We start from the raw sequence: 13,246 nt of genomic DNA, 5'->3' as shown, positions 1-13,246 counted from the left end.
TATTTAGCGTTTGTGGTGCTTGTAACTTATGGTGTAATTTCAGGACCTCAGTAAATATTCTGAAGTATCCTCATTCTAACAACGTTCCTACTAAATCCTTGGATAATATGGAAAACTGCAAAAGGATTGAGCACATTTATCTTTGATAATGCAAATAGAGAGTTAACTTGTCTGTTCTGTGCATTTCTCAAAATTACTACTTTTAGGCCATAACTTTAACTTTTTTTTCTCATTTGCACTTAAATCCATGAACCAAGCTTGCTGGGGTTGGGCAGGAGCATTTGGCTCCACAGCTACTAACAGTGCTTCCATAATAATACTTTTTAAACTGGAACAGCAAATTGTTTTTAACCATGTTTGTTTAAAAATCTGTATTCCTTAATCAATGTTTTTTTTACATGGGGTGAATTCTACTCAATGTTGTTTAGATCCCATTTTCTAGAATTCTTTCCCTTAAGATTTCTCTCCCAGCCTTTAGATTTCTGTCTGGTAGCCTTGAATTTTTACACCTTCTTGTAGTCAGTCCCTACTGTCCTATAAAGCACTATACATCTCTCCATGTAATGAACCCTATAGAAATCCAAGTTCAATTTGTGCATTTGAGATTGTTTGTGATGTTAAGGGGCAGAACCAGCTCAAAGTTGAAGAGCCACCAGTTGCTAAGTCTGTACTGCATGTTTGGAGCAGTTTTATGCTCTAGCTCTATAGGCACAGGGTTAAGACTTCCCAAACTAATGTTATTGCAGGAGTCTTGCAGCCATCAGACAGTGGTTTGGTTCATTCCTTCAATGTGGATTGGACTTGTACTAGGCATTGGTGATTTTATCCCATTCTCAGTGAGGTTACTCCTTTGCAATCTCTACTTTCTATTCAGCAAATTTACAATTTGCTTTTGTCGGATTATTAAAATGACAAATTGCTGAATATTTGATGACCTGCACGTTATTTTACAGATTAAAAACAGGGGAACTGGAAGCTGTTTGGATGCAGGGGAAAACAATCACGGTGGAAAACCTCTGATAATGTACCCATGCCACGGAATGGGAGGAAATCAGGTACCGGACAATGATCTTTTGTAAAAGCAAGCTGTTTTAATCGTGCACCTGTCCAGATGACATACTAGTGTCTGGATTGTCTATTCTTGCCTGTCAGATAAACTAATCAACTTCACAGACCATGCTAAACATATGAGAAGGTGGGTGAATTTGAAGGTACATCCCAATGCTGTGATTGAAGTAGGGAGATCTAGGGCTGTTGGTAGACAAGATGATCAAGATTTGAGCGCAACAATCAACAAAGCAAATAGATGCCAAACCTTACAACCAAGATAGTGCAATGCAAATTGTAGAAAGCTACGGTCTGACTTTAGTGCTGTGTCCCATTGTGGTCACCAGACATTTGGAGATGATACTCAAGCCCTGGAGGTGAAGCAGAGAAGGGTTTTGCAGTCGATTCTTGGCTAACTTGAGTGAAAAGATGATGAGAGTAAACAAGTTGTCATTTTTAGTCGGGGAGGAAAAATGTGCTGATTACTTCCTATTGTGACTCATCAGTATAAGACAGTGAGTAGACCAAAGATTTCCTAGATTTGATCCTTAATCAATTGGGAAAATTGGACAGAATTCCCACTTCTCACTTTTAGCTGATGGATGCATGGTGGTTTTGGATGTGGGAAGGATGGGGTTTGGATGTAATTCCTTCTCCATTTGCCCACTCTCTAGGTGGTCAAAGAGTCCACTAATGCTTGCTCTTTAGACTCACGTGTGAAGAGTAATTACTTGGGTAAGATAATGCCACCAATAACAATATCGACTTCCATTAAACAGCCCCTTTTATTTGGGGGGGGGGGGGGGTAGAGGGGTGAGGAGAGTGTGTCTTAAAGTGCACAGGAGGATTTCCAAACAATGGTTGGTGCCTGTGGAATCCTATCTCAGCCAGAGTGCTAGGCCTTCAGGAGAAAGGGAGGGAAAATTGGTGGAGAAGAAAAGTCACCATAGATTGGCTTATAAATGTTGTTGTGCTTGGAGATCTGCCATCAATGCTGTTTAAATAATATGCTTTTCTCCCCCATTAACAATTTCAGTATTTTGAATATACAACCCAGTCCGAAATACGTCACAATGTCGGCAAGCAGCTGTGTCTTCGTGCTATGTATGGCCAAGTTCTATTACAGCAATGTAAATACACAGGGAAAGATACCAAAGTGCCGGGAGACGAACACTGGGAATTTTTAAATGTAAGTGCTGCATCTGAATAAGAGTCTTGCCCATGAAAGGGGAGGGGATTGGCAACTTCCTCCCCTGCCGTCTGAAGGATTAGTTCACTTTTAGGGTGTGGCACCATGGCTGCCTTCCATTACCTCAAAGATGTGAATCAAGTCTCAAAGAAATCAGAAATAGGAACCTGGGTTGATTTATGGGATTCCTGAGCTATTCTAATTGCAGAGTTAAGTTGAGAGTTGACCATCGTTATGTGGTCATTTCCCAATCGTACTAGGGCACATTACTCGGTGACCAAGTTGATCGGTAAGAGGGTTTCAGTCTTGAGTATCATGTCCTTGGTGCCTCTAAGAGGCTGTTCCTTGTCTTTTGTTCTTTTTACAACTGATTTCTCTGCCTCTAGTACAGAAAAGGAAAGGGGGGGGGGGGAGGGGGGCAGTGGTCTGTGGGAAATTAAGTCTTGTTACCGTTACTGGAAAATGTAAATGTGAAGCAGTTGGACAGGATCAGGCTCTGCTGTGGTTTACCTCGGCCCTGCAATGTCTTTGTCATGCCTTACCACCCCAGCATCTAATACCAGCTCCCACCAATAAACTGTTCAGACTCGCTGTGTCTGACTACACCCAACAAATGACTACTTGGCTTGTACGGTGGTGAGCTGTCATTGCAGGTAGAGCTCGCTTGTGTATTCCCAGCTTTAGCAATTGAGGGAAATAAACATGGAGAAGGAGCATCTGATGTCCAAACGAAGAAAGAAACCACTAGTGTTGAAGGACAGTTGTTCAGCGTGTACTCCTCTGCAAAATGATGAATACCTGACTTATGTTATTGTGGTAGGTATCATGTCTAGGATTTACAACTGGGTTGCAGGTTGTTCCCAGAATTCATCACCAGCTTTCAGACAAACTATAATTCCTTTTAAAGTATATATACATATACCCTCTTGACAAGCAAGGCATCAGGCCACCCTGGGACTTGAGCACCAAAAGATCTTTTTTGATCAAAGACATCATAAAATTAATAAGATAGAAGATGGCAGCAATGGAATTGTACCCAGGTGTGAGTCAGCAACATCTGGAGAAGGTGGGAAGGGGGTGGAGGGGAAGAGAAAGAGAAACAGATGCTTAACTTGAATTTTCTTTCCTTTTTGTTTTTAAGAATGGCCTGATAAAAAATTCTGCCATTAATCAGTGCTTGACTGCATCAGGAAAGAACCCATCCACCGTTCCGTGCAACCCTGCAGACCTCCACCAACAGTGGTCTTTCACCTAGTGATGTTAAGAAGGAAGCTGCCTCCTGGGGAACTATCAGAGTCATTCTGAGTGGGGGAAAATGCACCAGTTGTCAGATTTAAAAGCTGGCCTCACCATCAAATCTTTTTGTAACTTTGAATTTCAGTTTGGGTATAGACTAAATCAGATTTCCTGATTTGTTCCTGTTTTGTTTTTAAAAAAAAGAAATCTCTTAATTGAATCGAAAGGATCTCTGCTACATTTTGAAAAGTTCTATTCAATTTTCTCTGGCCTTGCAGAGCTATTCCCTTCTTTAAAAAAAATTCCTGTATCCTTCAAATTTATCTCTTCTACCCCTCCCCCCCCACCAGTAACCCATCCCCTCACTCGTTGAATACATTGTTCATTCAGAAATCACAATGCGTTTATTTGTTATAATTCCCCACCCTCCATGATATGAAACATTTGTAAGATGAAGTGTTAATTCAGTTAGCATTTAACATAAATTGGATTTGGGATATCTACTGTTTTTATTGTGTTTGTGAGAGCTGATGCCATTTGATAGATGCACTGGGGGACTATTCCGAATTGATGCCTCCAACCTATTCCTGATTTAACTGTGGCTGAAGAGTCCTGCTGAGGTTTGAAATTTCTCAAATCTTGGAGTAGAGAAAGGAATCATTTAAAACGCAATTCTTTTGGATATGATGTTAAACAGAGGCCTCCTCTGCCCTCTTAGATAGATGTAGAAGATCGCATTGTTTGGTCATTGATCTCATCATTGTCTGTGGGAGCTTGCTACATCAAAATTGTCTGCAAAATTTATCTGTGTAACTGCAATTATTGCCAGTGAAATGCTGTATGCAGTGAAGTGAAAGGTGCTGTATAAATGCAAGCTTTCTCATTCCGTTTGCAACTCTGAAGAGGCATCGACATTATGATTCCCAGCATATTGTTAAAATCCATATTTTGAGCAGTTTGGCATGGTTCAATTATGTGACAGGGACCTGATAAGATGGTAGGGAGCAGCTATTTCTCTGTGAGGGCGGGAAAGGAATTTCTCCTAAAGGAAGAGATTGAGAAAGGAGTGGGGGAAGGGAAGGTTTCACTTCGGAAGACCTACAGTGTGGGCAAAGGGACAGTGCTGCTACAGGGGTTTTGGAGAACATGGGGAACATTGAATCACCTTTATCCAAGTGAAATTAGTCTTTTTTTAAATATACTTTTTTCCTATTAACACCACCTATGAATTTGCTGAAAGATAATGTATCAAATGGGAAGGAAATATTAAATGGATAAGTACAATTGCTAAATTTTGCCTTTGGTGTTCCACCCAGCTTTTGCTAATAGACAGCTCCCTCCAGTATTGTTCCTGGTGTCAAATGTGGCTCTAGATCACGAATGACTTGAAGTGTAGGAACTGCAGCATGATGATCTTCAGATTGATTGGTAATAAATCCCCTATTATTTGCACCAAATATGCTTCAGGGTAGCAGCTCCACATTCTACTCTGCTTCTGAAATTTGGTTCCAGTGAAGCCAGTACAGTGTGTTTAATGCTGCTATATGAACAAATTTCTTGGCAGTTAAGTCATATCCCGAAGGCAAATTGTTTATGCAAGTATTTAACTTTGGTCAGCAACAGGGCATGTTTGTAACAAATGTTGTTAAACCAACACAAGTGTGCATTTCTCTCATAAAGAATTTAGCTGCTTGTCTTCCCCTTTCCCCCACAACTTCCCCACCAAGAACAGTCCCAAATTGATGCTCAATCTCCACTGAATTAACTAATTCCCATATGGGATGGCAGGAGGAACACTACAGTTAAGTTAAATGTTTTCAGCACTGGCACTAGTGAAAAGAACCTGCTAACAATCAGCATCAAGACTTGTGCATGAATAATGACCACTTAGGCAAGATGGCAGAGGGTGACTTGGTGCCAAAGAGCCAGTACCTTTCGAAGGGCAGGGGAGGACATTTGCAAATTAAAATCCAACAAACGAGCAGAATGGAACACAGAGCAACTTAGTTCAGTGTTGTTTTGATTTGTACTTGAGCTCAGTTGACACTTGATAATGAATGTAACCAAATGTGAGGCAGCTTTAATAAATCATCGTAGGTACATTAGGAGCAATGTCATATCAAAAGTACAGTACTGCTTTGATACCTAGATCACTCCCATCCAGTTGGTCATTGACTTGCAGAACTCTGGAACTGTCAAAATATGCTCTCTCTGGAAAGAGCATTGAAATCAATGTTACGGGTAAACACAGGAGACTTCTTTTCGGTACGCTGTTTGCACCAAGCTGCATTTCCACAGATAAGCGACATCAACAAAAAGTGGGTCTGCACATTGGAATTGTATAACTTAAGATAATTTATCATGCTTAAAATAGATTGAACATTGAGCTGTATATATGTGTCAAGACACAGCCAAAATGGATTTTGGGTTCCTTTATGGAATATCTAGTCCCTAAGCTGTAATAATTGCAGCTTCAGCCTTCTCTGAGTTGGTGGGTTGAATTATCAGACTACATATGACTCTTTTGAGTGTGGGTTCGGGATTACCTAGTTTAAATTTTGTCATACTTTGGAATTGAAGCAACAAAACCTGAATTATATTTTTCTAAGCTTTTTTGAATTTATTATAATACTCTGACTTAGAGAAGTCTCTGCCTTGTGATTGCACTTTTGCATATGTGCAAAGGTATCCCACTATTAATCTAGCACCAAAGAAGCTCTTGTCCTCATTTCACAGTGATAAAGGTGATCCTCTTGTACTACAGTAAATTTAGTTACTCGCCCTGAGCTAACTATGATTCGTCCTATAATACTGCAAATCACGATCAATTTAACCATCTATTCAAAGGCCTGTGAATGTTCCATTTAGACATTCAGTTGTTTCAAGTTGGGCAGCCTACTACATGTTTGTATAGAATATTTGGTGGTGTTATCAGGCATCAAATAGGAGTAATACTTGTGTACCAGATTCTGGCCTATGTGCCCAGGAGAATGCTACTTTTACACAACCACCACTACCCCACCCCCATCTTGTGACTCCAGTTTTTATCCTGATTTATTGAACCGAATATTGATTTCCTGAAAATTGAACATGTGGTTTGAATTCCATTTCCTGAATCTGATATCTACCTCCATTGAATTCTAACCCTGTAGTTCTGAAAAATTCATTCAATACTTTACTACTTTCTTAACAATTGTATAAGCGTTTCATCTTCTGTGTGTAGGCCGTTCTTTTAAAATGCAGGAAAGAAGGTTAATAATTGTTAAAAATTCAGTAAATCCCTCCTGAGTCTTGCTGTATTAAAGAATGCCTCTGAATTTTAATGAAGCACGACAGTGTCTCTGTTTTTGTGAATAAATGCATCACATATTTTGATGCTGTGTCTTAAAGATCAGGAAGGGCAAGAGTTCACTTCTCAATCTGTGCTTTGTTAGCTAGGGCAACAGATGGACCTCTACTATTTAATGTTTACTTTCAAGCAAATGGGAAAATCAGCTAATATTGTTGTTGGTCACTGATGCCCTGGCCAATATTTATCCCCTAATGACATCTAAAACAGGCTATCTGGTCTTTTATGGAACCTTGTTGTGTGCAAATGAACTGCCACCTTCCTTGCATTATAACAATGATTACAATTCAAAAAGTAATTAGTTAGCAGTAAAGCACTTCTGACATCCTGAGATTGTGAAAGGCACTACATAAATATTTGTTATCTTTGTCCATTAAGACCTACTCCAGTAAGTGAAGATGTGGACTTGTACTAGGGGAAATTGAATTGCCCACTGACATTTATTGTGTAAGCTCACTAAAGCATGACTGAGGGAGAGGGCCATTGGTGCCCATCAATCCAGCACGAGTCACTGCTGGATGAAGGAGAAAAAAATTGGAGGAGGTAAAAAAAAATGTCAGAATTGAACTTTCTGTAAAAGGCAATTTCTTTTGTTTGAATTGTTCTAGTAAATGTTTTCCACTTGGGCACTGCTGAGTGTTGTTTTGCCAGATTTGATTTCGAATGACTTGCTAAAATAATAAAATCATGTTTGACTTGTGAAAGTGTTGTTCATTATTTCATCCTTGCCCTTCCCTAATCCATCATGGTACAACTGGGGTCTTGACTGCTGACTGCAGACATTGCTTGAATGTGAAGGAGAGGAGAGTTACATTACAGCTTGAGGACTGAATGCCCTAGTTCTATTGAACACTAATCATTGTTTCCCTGTACCCTTGCCAAGGAGTAAATCACTAGGAAAGGAATTTTGAGGAACAGATATTCTTGGTCCTTCAGCATGTAACTATGGTTATGAGATGATTGGATTTGTCAAACCTCAGAGCTCACCAGATAGTTTAGTAACGACATACGTAACCTGGTGCACTTCCAAGCTATCCTGAGCAAGGAGATCCCAGGTTTGATAATTAACCTGTGCTAATCTTGAGAACTCTGGCGGGATGCAACAAGTAGCCTTTGTATTGGGACTACGGCGGTGGGGAGGGGGACTATGGCTGGATGCTATATAGCCTATGTATTGGATTATGGTTGTGGGGTGGGGGAGGGATGGAATCTGTCAATTCCCCTTTCTTTCAGTGACTACTGCCACAATGGATGAATATCAAGTCAACAGTAGATTGGGTTCTGCTGCAACACCGGTAACTTGGTACACTCCCTGCTTGGCCTAGCCGTGAACTGTCACTTAGGTGAGCTCCCAGGAGACGACAAAAACAATATCCCTGCCAAACTCCAAGCCAAGCATTTGCCTTTGATTCTATGATTGCTGCTTAATACCTACAGATAGATTGTTTAAAGCATTTAATTTTTGTTTCACCAATCTTATCACTTGGGTTGCAAGAGTCCTAATCTTAACTTCCAGAAAGGAGGCAGCTGTTTTAGAACTCAGTGGAAAGTAACAATTTGATACAAATAGTTTAAGAGCCTGTTGATCCAGTACAGCTGTCACTTTTCCCTCTAATACCTAGCATGCATGCCTTTATTGATTTTTGAATGTACATACAATAATGGGAAATGGTCTCCAATCTACTCAAAGCTCAAAAACCTTCTAATCCTCATATTGGCTACTTGTATTTATATGTTAATCACTGTCAACTTGTGCATGCTGTTTTAGTCTGTACTTTGTTTGCTCATTGTTTAAATTACTCATTTCACAAATTAGCAGCCAAAACAATGTTCTTATTTGAACTTGTGTCAACTAGAAGAGGGGCACACAATATACGGTTATAAAGAGTGCACCTTTCACATTCTACAGCCAAAAACAGCAGCAACTTCCACATAATAAGATCCCACAAACATTAATGAGCTACACGACCAGATTGCCTGTTTTGTCATAGCCACACAGCATGGAAACGGGCCCTTTGGCCCACTGAGTCCATGATGGCCATCGAGCAGCAGTCTACATGAATCCCATTTTTTGGTGGTTAAAGGAAAAAATATTACCCAGTAAACTGGAATAACTATCAAGTACATTAAGGTCTTGTGCATCCATAGAAGAAAAAGACTTTCTTCGATGTACTGTCCATAGGTAGCAGCTCTAGCACAGTTACACTGTTTAGATTGTGCTCAAGTCTTGGAGTGTGGCTTGAACCCACAATCTTTTGACCTGATAAGAGTGTTGTCACTGATGCCAACCAATCAGCCAATTGCGTTGACATCAAGATACAGGAAGATGGCTATCGTTCAGATTTCCCATTCCCTGATACTGAACAACACACCTTGCTGAGATCAAACATGGGGAAAGCAGAAGTGAACAACTGGAATGTACCCCCACAATCAAACCTCACTGTTCAGATTCACACATGAATAAAAGCCACTTGACCAAGGTAAAGAGGGTGAAGAGCAGCATTAAAGTGAAGTATCTTTATTAGTCACATGTACATCGAAACACACAGTGAAATGCATCTTTTGCGTAGAGTGTTCTGGGGGCAGCCTGCAAGTGTTGCCACGCTTCCGGCACCAACATAGCATGCCCCAACTTCCTAACCCGTACGTCTTTGGAATGTGGGAGGAAACTGGAGCACCTGGAGGAAACCCATGCAGACATGGAGAGAATGTACAAACTGTATTAGGACTGTATGTAAGTGGTGAGCTAGCATCATTCAGAGATTTGGGGTGGATAGGATAAGTTGTCAGAATTTTTAATTGTTGGTTGAGTTGAATTCCACTGTAATTTTTCCTATATTAGCAGCAATATTACAGAACCTGATGATAAATGTTACTGTGTATCTCACTATACAGTCTGTGTCTTTCCCATTTGAAAAATTAATTGGCAAATTCCCATTATTCCATAAATTTAAAAGTATTAAAATGAAACCACCAAGCGTTAAAAGTGTCTGTGCACAGCAGGCATAAAAAATGCTGAAACTGTTCATCTTAGTGAGCCTTTCCCAGTTCAGTGAGTAGAAATGTTGATACATTACTGTATAATGGGAGGTTGAGCAGCCATTAGTTTGGTCAAACAGACCTCATCTGGTTCTGTGTGATCAAGTTGCCTGTGGGTCATTTTGCGGCTCAGTTTGCAGCAGAACATTTCAAAACACCTTCTGAATGTTTAGTAGTGCAGAACTTGTGCAACCAGCTAACTCTTGGATTGTATCTCTGACAGCCTTTTAGACAAGAATTGGCAAGGAGGCTGAGGTTTACCCCTGTACTTAAGCAGCTGCATAGATCAAGTCGGCAACAAAATATTTTAACAGCAAATGTCCATACAGGCCAGCAGCAGCATTCAGCTTTCATTTGGGTTTTGAACTTATTTCAGTACTTGGTGATTTTAAAAAAAACCATCTTGGTGACTGTCCCTGCTTTGTCCTATGAATGCTGCAGGAATATCACTGTCCATTGGTACAACTGCAGGTAAACTATGCACATGCCTGATACTCGGTTGACACTTGTGTGGTGATGAAATGAAAACCAGCAACGTGCAAGTGCTTAAAGCCTTCAGGAAGAAATAAACCCACCCTGTCCTCCATCTCCCTGTACCAAAACTCTTCATGTAAATTGCTCCCTGCAGACTAAATAAGATAAAATATAAAAATGCAACAAACTGATGTAAAATGTATTGAAGAAACTAATGCAAAGGATAGTGTGGGGTGGGGGTGGGGATCAGCAAGAAGAACTTTGCCAGGAACCAATCATCAGCAATGGAGCTGTTTTACCAGCAATTCTGGGTTGGCATAGATGGATATAATTAGACCCAGGTTTCTTCCTGAAGTGCCTTAACCCAAACCTCTGAACAGTCACAATTGTAGTTGTATTTTTGTTGTTACCTGTCTGATAGTGTGACAGAATTTAGCTTCTGCTGCATTTCACATTTACTCTCTTATAACTGGTGGAAAGGATAGAATTTCACCACCTAGGTCTGGACTGGATTCAAATCCAGGTTAGAATCAGAGAACAGTTAGAGCACAGAAGGAGGTCATTCGATGTATTGAGCTTATGCCAGACTCCATGCCAATTCCTTATGTAAAAGGCCAGCTAGTTGACTCAATGCACTGCATAATCCAATTGTGATTTTTATCTTTGACATATGAATTAATATTGTTATCAAGCCAAAGATGTTCACATTTTCACTACTGGATTTTTGTCTGGGTTTTCACAATGCTTATGATAGAGCCTTGAATTATGTTCACTAGTTGCTACGAATCAAAGAATTTCACCTTTTGTTGCAGTTTCTCTGGCACTGTCAAGGAATGGCCTTGGGTTTTGATTTTCCCAATATAAGCTGTTATAAGTTATTGCTTTGTCCCATAAAAGGAAAACATCTAAGACCACAACCTGATAGCCTGAGACTAAACCATCTCCACCTACACATACATCTTTGATGTAGTAGCCCCAAAGCTCAGGTTTGCAACAGATTTTATAGTCAACAACTTTGATGGGAGTCTGCTGAGGTGTAGGACATCCCCATCATCTGTGCCAAGGAAAAACAGCTAATGGATAAAGATGGTTACGTTTTCGTTTACACTCCTTTCATTCATCTTAGTTCCAGTTTTCTATAATACAGTCATTGGAGTTTGAATGTGTCATTTGTGTTTCCAGCACTGCTTGCTATTCTTCATTTCAATGTCGGGTGACTTTTTCGTAATCAAGCTCACGTTTCACTCACTAACAAGAATTACTCCATTTGAAGAGTCAGTCAACAATACAATGTGCAAATGTACTCTTCATGATTATGAGAAGAATTTTCAAGCATAGGTAGGTGCGAGTGCACCTCCTAAATTTGTAACCCCATCCAGTGGTGCACAGACGTACTCATTTGGCAAGATCTCTCCCTTTGATGGCAGTAATCCAAGCTGCACCTTTACATTGAGAAATGTTTCTAGAGCAGGTGAAACCATTACGATGTCATGCCAACACAAGAAATATAGCTTTATGGTATTTTATTTAAAATCAGAACATAACATATCCTGCAATATAATGACAAATGAATCTATGAGCTACCAAATGGAGGGCTCTATAATTGAAATCAGGAGCCCAGAACCTTTTAATTTAAATGGTGAAAGTAGTGATTTGGAGACACTAGCCTACAGTTCACACTGGTCTAGTTATTTACATCATTCAAGATTTAAAGGCTGTCAAGGTTGTTGAGAACCTGTGAAACTGCATTTTATTGGAATAACATATCAGGTTTCAGTTTTTTAAAATTAACTTTTATGCTCATCAATAAAAGGGAACACAATCTCAGGGAATAGAACAGCTCTCCATGTCACTTGCAGCACAAAACATTTTTAAGTTTAGATTGGATCATACCCCCGCACCTTTGCCCAGTTTTAGAAGACCATCCACTACTGCACCAATGCCACATTTTCATTTTCATCCTTGCAGCATTCCTGATTAAAATTATTAAAAGTGTCAGTATCACAAATTAGTGTCAGTTTTGTGCTTTCAGGTAAGACTATGTGAGATCATTTCACATGACTTCAGCAGAGTAAAGAGACCTGCATGACACCTGTCCATGCCTTGTTCAATCCCAGGTCTGATCCTCCATCCCTATGCCTAACCTGAACACAATACTGACAAGTGAATAAATACATAAGTATTTAGTTAAACTTTTTAAATTTTACTTACAGCGTGGTAACAGGCCCTTCCGGCCCAACAAGTCCGCGCCGCCCATTTTAAACCCAAATTAACCTACCCGTTCGTCTTTGGAATGTGGGAGGAAACCGGAGCACGTGGAGGAAACCCACGCAGACACGGGAGAACGTACAAACTCCTTACAGTCAGCGATGGGAATTGAACCCCGATTGCTGGCGCTGTAATAGCGTTGCACTAACTGCTACGCTACCGTGTACATTTATACTTTGAAATAGTCAAAAATGATGGCTCATAATTATTTTCAGTATAATCCTGCCACTCCCTTACACACTTTATCCAGATTTTGACTGCGTCAATAATATTACTAACTCAAAGTGCCATAATTTCCCCTTTCATTTAGAGAGAAAGGAAAACTGTATGTTTTTCTCTTTTCAAAAATACTCTGCTACATAACCCAATTACTCTGAACTCTCTCTGTGATTTGCTGACATATATGCTCCTCTATATCCCACTAAATGTTAGGAAGTCTGTGATCATTCCCTTTTGATTCCTAAACTCTACCCATATTCCCTCATTTAAATAACCTTCTGGGATATCCTCCCTAATTACCACAGTAGTGGATTCCCTCATTAATATTGCAATGCCACCTCATCTTTTACATAGCTCCTGTCACATCTGAAGATTCTGTACTTTCAACAATGTCTCTGTGATAGCAACAAAATCATATTCCTATG

The 13,246-nt window shown here is 40.0% G+C and overlaps 1 protein-coding gene across 8 annotated transcripts in view; it reads left to right on the top strand.

Moving 5' to 3' along the window:
* LOC127566980 (polypeptide N-acetylgalactosaminyltransferase 6-like) overlaps positions 1–7,525 on the top strand; it is a 55,777-nt gene extending 48,252 nt beyond the window's left edge. For all 8 annotated transcript variants that reach the window (XM_052009565.1, XM_052009566.1, XM_052009558.1 and 5 more), the window contains 3 exons: positions 954–1,055; positions 2,084–2,236; positions 3,378–7,525. In XM_052009565.1, coding sequence (XP_051865525.1) covers positions 954–1,055; positions 2,084–2,236; positions 3,378–3,491 — 369 coding nt within the window. In that variant the 3' untranslated portion in view covers positions 3,492–7,525. The remainder of the gene's footprint in view (positions 1–953; positions 1,056–2,083; positions 2,237–3,377) is intronic.
* Positions 7,526–13,246: the final 5,721 nt, after the last annotated feature.

The sequence above is a fragment of the Pristis pectinata genome, chromosome X, assembly GCF_009764475.1.
Source record: "Pristis pectinata isolate sPriPec2 chromosome X, sPriPec2.1.pri, whole genome shotgun sequence".
NCBI lineage: Eukaryota > Metazoa > Chordata > Chondrichthyes > Rhinopristiformes > Pristidae > Pristis > Pristis pectinata.
The sequence above is the reverse complement of the archived record's forward strand: the minus strand, read 5'-3'. Positions and strand labels throughout refer to the sequence as shown.